The sequence below is a fragment of the Mus caroli genome, chromosome 9 (assembly GCF_900094665.2).
Source record: "Mus caroli chromosome 9, CAROLI_EIJ_v1.1, whole genome shotgun sequence".
Taxonomy (NCBI): Eukaryota; Metazoa; Chordata; class Mammalia; order Rodentia; family Muridae; genus Mus; species Mus caroli.
This window is the reverse complement of record NC_034578.1, coordinates 108955076-108967585: the sequence shown is the minus strand read 5'-3', so window position 1 is coordinate 108967585 and position 12510 is coordinate 108955076. Positions and strand designations below refer to the sequence as shown.

The 12510-nt window shown below is 43.4% G+C and overlaps 1 protein-coding gene across 22 annotated transcripts in view; it reads right to left on the bottom strand.

The window, feature by feature from the left end:
- The window catches only part of Clasp2 (cytoplasmic linker associated protein 2), a 172202-nt gene extending 161640 nt beyond the window's left edge, over positions 1-10562 (bottom strand). For all 22 annotated transcript variants that reach the window (XM_029481868.1, XM_029481874.1, XM_029481876.1 and 19 more), the window contains exon 1: positions 10160-10562. In XM_029481868.1, the coding sequence (XP_029337728.1) occupies positions 10160-10354 (195 nt within the window). In that variant the 5' untranslated portion in view covers positions 10355-10562. The remainder of the gene's footprint in view (positions 1-10159) is intronic.
- Positions 10563-12510: the final 1948 nt, after the last annotated feature.

Here is a 12510-nt window from a genome sequence, read left to right as displayed (position 1 = left end):
GCATAATTTAGACCCCGTTAAGGGCATAAACACACTGACAGACTGCTCCAATTTACCATACCCTAAGCACAAAAACAAACTGCAACGAACAAACAAAAAACAAGAACTGTTTCTACATTTATCAATTAAAGCAAATTTTTAAGGGTTTTGTTTTGGTTTGTCCTTAAATCATAAAATTAAGATTTAATAGTCAGGACAAGGACTGAGGAGATGGCTCAACAGGCACTTACAGTCAGGACCCACAACCTGAGTTCAATCCCTTAAACATCTGATCAAGTAGAGAACCAACTCCTCTGGGTTGTCCGCTGACCTCCACAAGCATAGCATACTCAAAGGGACACATACACACAACTAGTTAACTTTTAAAAAGCCAGACCTGGCAGCACAAGCCTGCAATCCCAGCATGCAGCAGGCTAAGGCAGGAAGACTAAGATCTTGGAAGACTGTAAGAACTTGGATACACAGTAACATCCTGTCTCGCTTTTTAAATTTAATTAAAAACTTAATGAATGCTATTATCCTGAGAAGATTCAGTATCCAGGATCATCTCCCTGTTTTCCTTATCAATCTTTCTCTCCCTTTCTCCTCCTCACCTCTACATCCCAAATGGTGGGTCATGTTTGAGTAATCTGATGTTAAATGAACATGCTGTTGTCATCTTAGCTCTAGTTTCAGTTCAATAGAATGTAAGATCTTTTAAAAAGTTTAGATCAGAAATGTCAGTCAATGGCTGGCTAGAGGGCTCAGTGAGTAAAGATACTTGCAGTAAAGCATCAGGACCTGAGTTCAATCCCCAGAACCAACTTAGTGGAAATAGAGTTGATTCCTTAAAGTTCTCCTGATTTCTGAGTTTGAGGCCAGCCTGGGCTACAAAGTGAGTTCCAGGACAGCCAGGGCTACACAGAGAAACCCTGTCTTGGGGGAAAAAAAAAACAAACCTATATAAAATGTCAGGAGCTATCTAGGCAAATACGTTTTCTGGAGATGGCCACCACTTTTTGCATGGCCTGTGACAGGTAGGCTCTAGCTTAAAGGGCCTTCAGAGATTTTATCTCAGGATTGCTTCTTACTGTTGATCTGCCTTTTCCTATCACTATGACAGAATCTAATGATTCTTGGGCATCAGCCTACCCTATTGGGCAGATTTTCTGCAGATCAACATGAAGATAATCTTTCATGAACATTGTTTAGATGAATTAATGATTGTATAGAATTCCTGATTTTATTTAAATAATTTTAAAAAGAAAGTTTTAAGAGATAGTTTTAGTTGTTTTGACAGAAAGATATAATAAAGGTAGAATCAAAAATATAATGTATCCATTCCTGATAGAATTTAAGTAAAGGGTGCATAATAAGGAATACGAGTTTTTACAATTATACTACAAAGAGATATAGACTTGGGACAAATTTGTGATCAAGGAAAAACATTCTTTCTAGGTCAGGACCATGGATGAAGCCACAGGTATGCACCATGATAAAGCAAGGCCATGTGAAACTGTTGGCTTTGAACTTATAATGAGCTTATAGAATGAAACATTGCTTTGAACCTAACTATCAACATCCTTCTGTAACTCCCCTTTTGTGTAACATTTTAACTACAAGGTAATTTTCTAAAGAACTTTTGTCTAGGTATAAGAGGCAAGAGAAAAGAAATAAGGTGGTAGATTCTAAGGCTCTGTTCCATCTAACCACCAAATATATGTATATGGCTTGAGGGGGCTCTGCCCCATCCATCCAAATGTATATATGTATATGTATGCTTGTCTCTATGTATGTATACACAGACGTGCATAGGTATATGTGTATGTATGTAAGTACACATGAACACTTGTGGAGCTGATGAGACAGATGGTCAGAACGTATGAATGCATGACTGTGCATATGTCTGTGCATGTTGTCTGTGTAAATTAATTTTCTTTTTCTTCTTTTCCTTTCTCTCTGGTTCATGAAGAGTTAATGAGTCCAAGCCTCTCACCTGGTAAGTAAAGAGTTCCTTAAGCAACAGAAAAAAGAAACCAGCACAAAATAATAAGAGTTGCAGAGAAAAGAGTGTTTATTAGCACAAAATAGTGAGAGGATTACAGAGAAGAGAAACCAGCGTTTATTACTACAGAGCAGTAAGAGAGTTAAGTTTCCAGAAGCCATCAGCTTCTTTTCCCCAGAACAGGAAGAGAGTTACAAGGCCACAGATCATCAGTCTTTGGCTTTCTTCCACTTCAGTACATGCGATGCCGGGAAATTCCCTGGCAATGAAATAGTAAATGATCACCCCTGAGTTAAGACTCATGCGTAAGGACGTTCTACTTGTGACGTTGGCAAACCAGACAAGAGTGTTTGGCCTGTAGCTATCATGTAAGCTTAACTCATAATCATGGATAGTCTTCCACTACGGTGGATAAGAAGAAAACGTCTTGTTCATAAAGGACACACACCCACAATGCTCCTCTTGCTGAAAACAAGTTCATAGGACCTTTTTTTTTTTTTTTTTTTACAAAATTAACTTGAAGAATCTAAGAAAAAAATTATAAACTCTAAGAAAATGAGTGAAAGAATATTACAGAATAAGTGACCAAGCAAATGAGCATACAAATACAAGTGAAATGAATAAAACTGAGTGATCTACAGTGTCAGCAGAAGAAAAGACACTGGCAAGGTCTAAGGAGAGAGAAAAAATAAGTGAGTGAATGAACTCAGAAAATACACTCTAAGTGGGGCCACCACAGAGTGCAGCAATCTAAATTAAGCCCAGTTAAAGTGGTTTTGTGGTTTTTCTCCACTGATCGGTAGCACTGGGTCAGGTATGAGAGTTAGTTGAGTTAACCAATACTGTGTTTTATTAAATAAGGAACATAAAGCAAGAATAAAGAGGGAGATGAGAATTAAGAATTCAAAAAGAATGGAGCTTGAGAGATGGCTCAGTGGTTAGAAGCACTCGTTCTTGCAAAGGATCCAGGTTCAGCTTCCAACCCCACATGGTGCCTCACAATCATCTACAACTGCAGCTGCAGGGACTCCAATACCTTATTCTGACCTCCAAGAGCACTCAGCATGTACATGGCAGACATGCAGGCAGGCAAAACACTCATACACATAAAATAAAAGTTTAAAAATGTAAAGAGTGAAAGCAGAGGAGGTCAAAGCTTAATGAAGTTGGGCATAGTGATGCACAGCTTTAATCCCAGAAGTCAGGAGGCAGAGGCAGGCAAACTTCTATGACTTCCAGCTAGTCTGGTCTACATAGCCAAGTTCCACGACAACCAAGGCTACTTAGAAAGACCAGGTCTCAAAAAGAAAATAAAGCTAAATGAAACAGACAAGCCGGGCGGTGGTGGCGCACGCCTTTAATCCCAGCACTTGGGAGGCAGAGGCAGGCGGATTTCTGAGTTCGAGGCCAGCCTGGTCTACAAAGTGAGTTCCAGGACAGCCAGGACTATACAGAGAAACCCTGTCTCGAAAAACCAAAAAAAAAAAAAAGAAACAGACAAGAGACAGAATGTAATGAAGCCAAGTGTAATGTACATACACCTATAATCCTACTAATTTTGAGTGGAGGTAAGAGGTTACAAATTCAAGGCTAGCCTAAACAATGATGCTGCTAGAAGCCATTTCTCTTTTACAGTTTTACAAAGGGGTCTTAATGACAGAAGTCCCATGGGGTGGTCAAGCCAGTTTTTCATGTGTGTATGTGTATGGGTGGGGCACACAGGTACAATACATCTATGTGTGTGGAACAGCTAACGATCACAGGTGTTGGTCCTGACTTCCACCTTGTTGGAAACGAGGTGTCCTCTTTTTTTGCCTATGTGTACTCATGTGGGCCAGCTCACCAGCTAGCCAGGGATCCACCTAGCTCCTCCTTCCATCTCCTACAGATGGACTAGGATTACCAACACATGCTTTCCACCATCAGTCTTTCTTCATGTGGGGTACAGGGATTCAAAGACAGGTCTTCGTACTTCCATGCAAGCTTAAGTTTAGCCACTGAGCCATTTCCCAGCCCAATTAGTCAAACTTCTAAGTCCAGGTATACTGAAGAAATAGTCTGCCAATAACTTCATCACATTCAACGTCCGAGTCACTCACAACCACTCATCTGTAATGGTCTGTACTGGTGTGGTGGCACCCCGGCAATTACATGTTCTGCTGCAGCCATGACTACTGTTATATCCTCCTGATTAGTCAGACTGGTGGTACATTTAGACACCATCAGCCTTCCATATGCACAGGTTCTGCATTCTCAGGTTCAACTGACATCAGATGGAAAATTTTAGAAGTAATTTCAAGTACACTGGAGAATATATATAGGCATATACATCATTTTATATAACAGAACCAAGCATGTTTGGTATTGAAGGGAAGGAGAGCTCTAGAACCAATCCCTTATTGATATTATGGCAAAAGTATACTTTTTTCTCTTACCATTTCCTTTATAGTATAGTTAGGATATTACAAGGATCTTTTTAAATGATTTACTCGATACCAAATATGTTATTTCAGAATTGTAAAAGGAGCATTAAAGGAGGACACTAAGTTAGGCACTGTAGCTCAGCACACAGGAGCTTGAGGCAGGGGGATACAAAGTGTCCTGAGCCATACATTAATGCCCCGAGAGAAAGACTAAACTCTGACTCCACTGAAAATCACTCAGGACAAAGTCTCATGTATATGACCAGACTGGCAACATAAAGAGACAATGTTAAACGTAAAAAAAAGCTAAAAACAACCCAGTTGTTTATCCTGCCCAACAGGTAATTAAGAACAAACAAGACATTATGCATGGATAAGAGGAAAACCTTGCCTCCTTTCTCTTAACCAAAACTCCCATACTTGGAATAACAAGATGGCACAGCAAGTAGAGGCAATAAAGCCTGACACCCTGAGTTCAATCCCCAGAGCCCATGTGGTAGAAGCTGACTCCTACAAAGTTGTTCTCTGACACCCCACACACATATACCCATACTCTCTCTCAGTAAAATACAGTAAAACTGGTATATATGTGGTATTTAGCAGGAAATATGACTTAGGTAACACTGTTATTATTAGGAGGTATATGAATGCCAAATGGGGGCAAGCAAGATGGTTCAGGGGGTCTCTGGGTTAAGGTACTTGCAACCTGAGTTTGATCCCTAGGACCCACGTGGTAAAAAGGAGAAAAATGTCTCCTGTAAGTTATTCTTTGGCCTCTACATGTAGACTGGGGCACAAGTGTATACCTAGATTCACACACAAATGGCAAATGGGCTGTGATCTTGGACACCCAGAATTAAAAAATACTAGCACATTTGTAAGTCTAGTAGTGTGCATTTATACTGTAAATGTTAGTTATTGATGCAGGATATGTGATCATACCATGAACCCTAAGACTTTGTTAATTACTGGAAAAACAAAACAAAACAAAAAACCTGTTTCTCGTCTGGTGGGGCTCAGCCCCTTAGCACACACCTTTAATCCTTCTGGCTGAAATACAGACATGCCCTTAGTACACACCTTTAATCCCAAACAAGGAAGGTAAATTTAGTTTGTAGAAGGAAGCACCCATGTTTGAAAGTGATGTCTAATTGAGTGGCAGACAAAGTGATGAATCAGAGAAAGAGCTGATATAATAAGCTATGCCCAACTCTCACAAGAAGAGACAGGAAAGGGAAGCTACTTGAGAGGCAGTGCAGAGAAGACCAAGGAGGCAGCTTTTCCAGATAGACAGGATGCAGAGGAAAAACAAGCTAGACACAGGTGAAGACAAAACAAGCCAGAGAATGAGAAGGAACCAGAAGATTAGAACAGACTGCTGCAGTTATTTTGAGGTCAAGCAGAGCAAAAAGAAGAGGGAAGAAAGGGGGTGGGGGGAGAGAAAGAGGGAGTAAGCAAGCTAGATTGAATCACCCATTGTGGAGAGGGATTTTGAGCCAGAACAGCTCAGTTGAGTTGAATCAGACATCAAGTCCAGAAAGAGGTCGAAAATATTCTAGACCTATTTAAGATTTTACAGAGCTTAGACGCTTCCAGGACTAGGCCTAGGTTAGCAGACAGAGTCAGCAATTGGAGACAGCAATTACTTTTGGAGAATAAAAGTTATGATTACAAGTTATTATTTTCAGGGCTATACAGAGAAACCCTGTCTTGAAAAACCAAAAAGAAAAAGAAAAAAAAAAAAAAAAAACAAGTTATTATTTTCAGTCAGTTTACTGTTATGTTTATAGGCAAATGTAAATTTTTTTTAACTCCTTAAGAAGTACAAATTAAAAAGAAAGAAAAAAATGAACATTCACATCCTCTTCTGCTAATTTACCAGGGCTCTGACCTAAGTCAAAATACTTCTTAGATCATCTTTTCTACAAAAAAAAGGACATAAGGTCACAGATACCATGCAAACTTAGCCCTTAAGACAGACCCTGAGACTCACAAGGCCTGCTTTTAAATGTTGTTTCTCATTTTTGCAACATGTAAGAAGGAAACTGTATTAACATAATATTGCCACAAAATCTACAAGGCTTTTGGAAAAACTCAAAACACCAAGTCTATATATCACATATATACTAACTCGCATGCGTTTAAGTCTTTAGTTATGACTTCACCATGAGAGTCGAGATCCCAATCATCTACACATTTTAACTTGGATAGCAAACAACCTTTCCAATGGAACGTAGTCAAAACCAGACTTTCCATGCCTTTGTTCTCCTGGTCTCCAAACTTAGCAAGCAGCATACCTATCCTATTGCTCAAGAAGGCAGTATCCCTAATTACGGTTTCTCTTAATTCTCACACCAATCCAAAAACAACGACCTACTGGACCTACCAAAAAATTATGTCAAGTGGTTAGCTGGTGGTACACACCTCTAATCCCAGAACTCAGCAGTTGGATCTCTGTGAGTTCCTGACTAGCCAGACCAGCCAGAGCTACATAGAGACCCTGTGTCCTAGTTTCTGTTCTACAGTTATGAAGAGAAACCACAGCCAAAGCAATTTATAGAAGAAAGCACTTAATTGAAGGCTTGCTTACAGTTTCAGAGGACTAGTCCATGAACATCAGAACAGGGAGCAGATTAGCATGGTACTCAAACAGTAGCTGAGGGCTTGCATCCTGATCTGAAAACTGGGAGAGGTGAGACCAGGCCCTCCCTCAGTGACGCACCTGCTCCAACAAGGACACACACACATACACATATACACACACACACACACACACACACACACACACCTCTCCTAATCCTTCCTCAACAGTCCACCACCTGGAGACGGAGTACTCAAGACTCAAATATACTAGCCTAAGGGAGTCACTCTCATTCAAGTCACCACATCCTGTCTCAAAAAAAAAAAAAGAAAGAAAGAAAGAAAGAAAGAAAGAAAGAAAGAAGGTAGAAGAGGAGGAGGAGAGAAGAGAGAAAAGAAAAAGAAAGAGAAAAGAAACAGAAAAAAAATCACAGCACTGTCCCTGCTACCAAATCAGGCCTTACTACCAAGGATTTCTTTTGCTATTCCTTTCCTTTCCAACTAAGAACTAAAGGACTGTCCCTTATATAAAGCCTACCACGTTTAAAATAGGATCATGTGGCCTTAGATGTACAGTAAGTTTGAGGCCAACCTAAGCCCCAGGAAACCCTGTTTCGAAAAAATAAACAAACTTAAACCCTGTACATCTGTATATCCACTGGCCTCCAACTTTGTCTTAACACCATACTAATTATACTCTAGCTATGAGAGCTGGAGAGGTGGCTTGGCAGTTAAGACCACTGGCAGCCCATCCATAGGACCCAGGTTCTATTCCCAGCATCCACATGGCAGCTCACAACTGTCTGTAAGTCAAAGGATTCAAATGCCTTCTTCTGGTATCTGTGGGCACAAGCCATGCACACATACACAGATATGCATGCATTTAAAACAGCCACACACATATACAATAAAACAAAAAAAAATTTTTTTAAAACTAAAAATAACCAGGAGTGGTGGCACATACCTTTAATCCCAGTCCTTAGGTGAGAGAAAGGAGGTAAATACAGGCCTATCTCTATGAATCTAAGGATAACCTAGTGTACAAGTGACTTCCATGCTAGCCAGGGCTACATAGTGCGAAGTGAGATCTTGTGTCAATAAGTAAGTAAACAAATAAAACCCAAATAACAGGCTCACTAGAATAGAATACCCTCTAACAAACATTAGAAAAGGTTTTATGCTAAAATATTAAGTACTGAGAACTAGTAATTTCTGAAGGAGAGAAAACTGGGTGATGAGTGCCCTTGAGTAGAGAAGAAGGCATGGCATCTAATGGCAGAGCCAAGGAACTGACCTAAGAAGACAGGTGACTCATTCATGTACCAGAAATAAAGACTAATGAGCAGCACTACCAGAAAGTGTTTGACAGAGCTGTAAGACCCGTGGCACTTCCAACTGCTCAAATTGTCTCAGGCTAAGTATCTTGTAAGGAACATGGAAAGAATGTGTGAACATCAGATACTTCCTGGAAGGACTCTAGCCAGTTAGCTGGATGCTCAGAGATGTGACAACAGAGTTGACAACTGTGGCATCACTACTGCCACTTGCCGACAATCATCTGAGGGCTGCCAAGGCTCCAAGGCAATCCACTGTCAGTGTGGAGAATGAAGCCCAGCAGCTTCCTCTAGAGACAGTGAGCCAACATTACTTAAGGGCTGACTTCCCACAATAGCCAGTGCTGCAACACAGCACAAAACAGCCATGCTGAGCACACACGTGCCTTGCTTACACAGTAAGGGGAGCTAGATAATTTCTTCAAAAGAAATTAATACTCCCTGTATTTTAGTAAATATTAGCTTTCCCCAAGCCCCCCCCCCCCCCCCCCCTTTTTTTTTTTTTTTTTTTTTTTTTGAGACAGGGCCTCATCCTATAGTCCAATCTGGCCTTAAACATCATAGGGGAGATATTTTCTTCAGTGATGCAGCCACTAATAAGATGCCCATGTTCCTTTATAGAACCCTTCACCCATACTCCTTTAAATAACCTTAAGCTTACTGATTCATTTAATTAAAAAAAAAGATACAAAGGTAGAGAGTAACTATATGGAAATAGCAAGAGTGGGAAATAGCGGTGAAAGTGAACAACATACATTAAACAGATGCATGAAGATGCCATTATGTACATTTAATAATATGTGCTAGGAAAACTTTATTTTAAATCTTGCTAAGTCTAACCTTCCTACAATTCCATAAAGATCTCGTCATTAAAGCTGCTAAATTGTACAGTCTGTTTTTCTTGTCTCTATAGATAGAAGCTTTCAAAGTACAGCCTATTTGCAGGATACATCACTAAGAATCATTCCATCCACGGGACGCTCCCGCCTGCATTTTAAAGCAATACTGCCACCAGAAGACTAAAAAGAAAAGTAACCACTAACAACTCCAGCTAATTACAGAATATTCACTTTTCTCCATCGGTGGCTACATTAACAACTCCCTAATGCTGACCGGACACCCATTCCTCCTCTTACCTCACGCCACTCCTCCCCACTCCCGGTTTGTTTGCAGCATCAACTAAACCATGGTGTTTCAAACCTAAGTTCGTCCCCAACTGCGGGAAGAACAAGAGAACAGATGAGCGGTCAACGGCTTTCTGCTGTCAATTAAGGGAAACGTGAATAAATGCCATGAGATGAGCAGTCCTTCCGTGCGAAGGACCTGAATAACTCGCCAACGGTGCTTTTGGGAGATCTCAACCTTCCCGTAAAGACTACGAAAGAAAAGAGGGAGAAAGGGAGAGGGGAGAGGAAAAGAGAGGAGGGAGACGGGGAGGGAACGACAGAGGAAAGAGAGGGAGAAAGAAGCAAAAAAGAAAAAAAAAGGAAGAGAGAAGGTGAGAGAGGAAGAGAGGGTAGAGAGAAAAGAAACTGGAGATTAAGTACAACAGAAACCACTCGGAAGAGATGAACTTGACGGTCCAACTTCACGCCGTACCCAAACGCCCCGTCTCAGCGCAGGCGTTGCCCACGGGCGTGGACAAACGTTACAAAGTCTTCAAGCCTTGGACCGCAAGTTACCACTTTGTAAAGCGCCAAGCAGCACCGCAACGTGTCACCGAACCGCCGCCTGGGGCCGTACCCCAAGCCCTGGGGGGCGATGCCAGCGCGTCCCCGGACCCCGGCGGCAGCGCGCCCGCCCGCCCCGGCCGCGCGCCCGTTCGCACCGCCGCTCACCCGGTAGTTGCTCGAGCCCACCCAGCGGGTGAGCGCGTCCACGGTCTTAGCCAGGCGGCTCGGATCGTCCTCCAGGTCCGGGATGGCTCCGGGCGCGCCGAGGTAGAGCAGCAGCTCCTCGCCCGCCTGCAGCCGGCCGCTCACGTCCTTCTGCAGCACTTGGGCGCAGAAGTACTCGGCGCCGCGGGGCTCCATGGCCGCGCCCGCCACCCCTCTCACGCCCGTCGCCCCTCACACGCCAACTTTCCTCGCGGCACCGCCGAGGCGCGGCGGTGAAGCCTCCGGGACGCGCCCGACACGCAGAGACGCCGCTCCCTGGGGTGCGGCGGCCGGCGGGGAACGGCCCCCCTAAACTAATCAAACTCGGCGCCCCCCGTCCCAGCCCCGCTTCAGAGGCTGCGGCTGCCGGCGACGTCAGCGCGCGCGTGACGTCAGAGCGACGCGCCCGCCCAGCCTCCCGGCCTCCCGGCGCGCCCGAGCCCCTGTGGGCTGCGGCCTGTGGCGCTACTGAGGGCCGGAGCCTTGGGCGGTTGGGGCCGTGTGGGTCGCTTTGCGTGGGCGACCCTGGAAGGCCCGTGTGGGAATTCCGGCATCTCCGGCGCTTCGCTCCGCCGCCATCATCAAGACTCAAAACTTTCTGGTACTTCTCTCCCTGCTCCGCCCCTGCCGTCTCTTAAAACCGGAATACACGGGTCGCGTTCTCCCTCGGCACAGGCCTGGCTGTCCCTTCCTGCTGCCGCCCCCACAGTCGCCCTGGAGGACTTTCTGTTTCCAGTTGATACCGAGGTTTTGCAAATGGACCACATTTTCTCTTGACGCACTTTCACCTCCCACCCTCACTCCGGGAAGCCCCCAGACCGCCGTTACCCACTAACCACCTCTGCCCTGGGCGATTCCAATTTGATTTTTGTTTGGACAGAGACTAAAGACAGCACAGGATGTCCTCGAACTCACCCTATAGCAGAGTATGGTCTTAATTTCTGGCCCTACCCCTGCCTCCCAAGCCTGAGCCACAGAACTCGAGTTTTGTTTTGGGATGGCTGGGGCTGTTAATTTATAAGATTTCTTTTTATTTCATGTGTACGTGTGTGCACCTGAGTGTGCCTGTTTGCAGAAGCCAAAAGAGGAAGTCAGATCTGGATGGAGTTAAGTGGCAGTTGTAAGCCACCTGATGTGAATGCTGGGGACCAAACCTGGGTTCTCTGCAAAAGCAGCAAGCCCTCTTAACTGCTGAGCCATCTCTCCAGCCCAGTGTTGTAGAGAACAGGTTTAGCTGTGACACTTGGACGAGTCGGGAACTCAGTCTCTTGCATTCTAAATTTATTTCTAACACGGTAGGGTAATTTTCCATTTTTTAAAGTTATGTAATTCCACGTTGTGTTCTTTTTCCTTTCCTTCCCCTCTCCCAATTTCTTTAACCCTGATCTCAATATCCCTAGGGCTCAATCTGCTGCTGTAACCTTTGGGTCTAACTTCTCATAGCAAAACGTTGGTATTTCATTCCATGAAGTACGTATCTTAAAAGTCTCTACCTTTTTATACTTAATCATTCCTCGTTATACTCTGACTTGTTGATCCGTCCATATAGCAATAGGCCTCTGGGTTGTTTGCAATTTTCCATAATGGTTGGCATAAGCACCTGAGTTTGGGTGCCCTTGGAGGCAGAGGCATCAGCTCTCTTGCAGATGACTTAGATTCCATTCCTAGCATCCACATGGCAGCTCACAACCATCTACCTACAGTTCCAGAGGGTCCGATGCCCTTTTTGACTTCTAAAGGTGCCAGGCATGCCCATGGTACAAGCATATAAAATACTCATAACACATTAAAAACACACATAAAAATAAATATTTTTAAAGTATTTTGAATTTTTAAAATATCATCCCTTAAATAACACAGGTGTTGCTTTGAATGTTGCCATTTAGGAACTGTCTTTCTCTTGATGGAGCGCCCCTGTAATCCTAGCACATGGGCTGCAGGAGGGTCGGGAGTTCAAGACCAGCCCAGGCTACTGAGATCTCTCAAAACACAACAGGAGCCGGAGAAATTGCTCAGAGGTCAAGAGCATTTGTTCTTGCAAAGACCCAGGCTTGAATCCCAACACCTACATGGCAACCCACAGTTGTCTGTAACTCCAGTACTAGGGGATCTAACCCTCTCTTTTAGTCTCCTTGGCCAATAGGCATGCATGGAGTGCATATACAGATATGCAGGAAATACAGTCATACACATAAATCTTTAAAAACACAAAGGTGCAGGAAAATGAAAGGGTTAGATGGAAATTTAGAAAATAAATTGATATACTGAACATCCCTTCATATCAGTCACGAGAATGTATCTAGAAACATGTC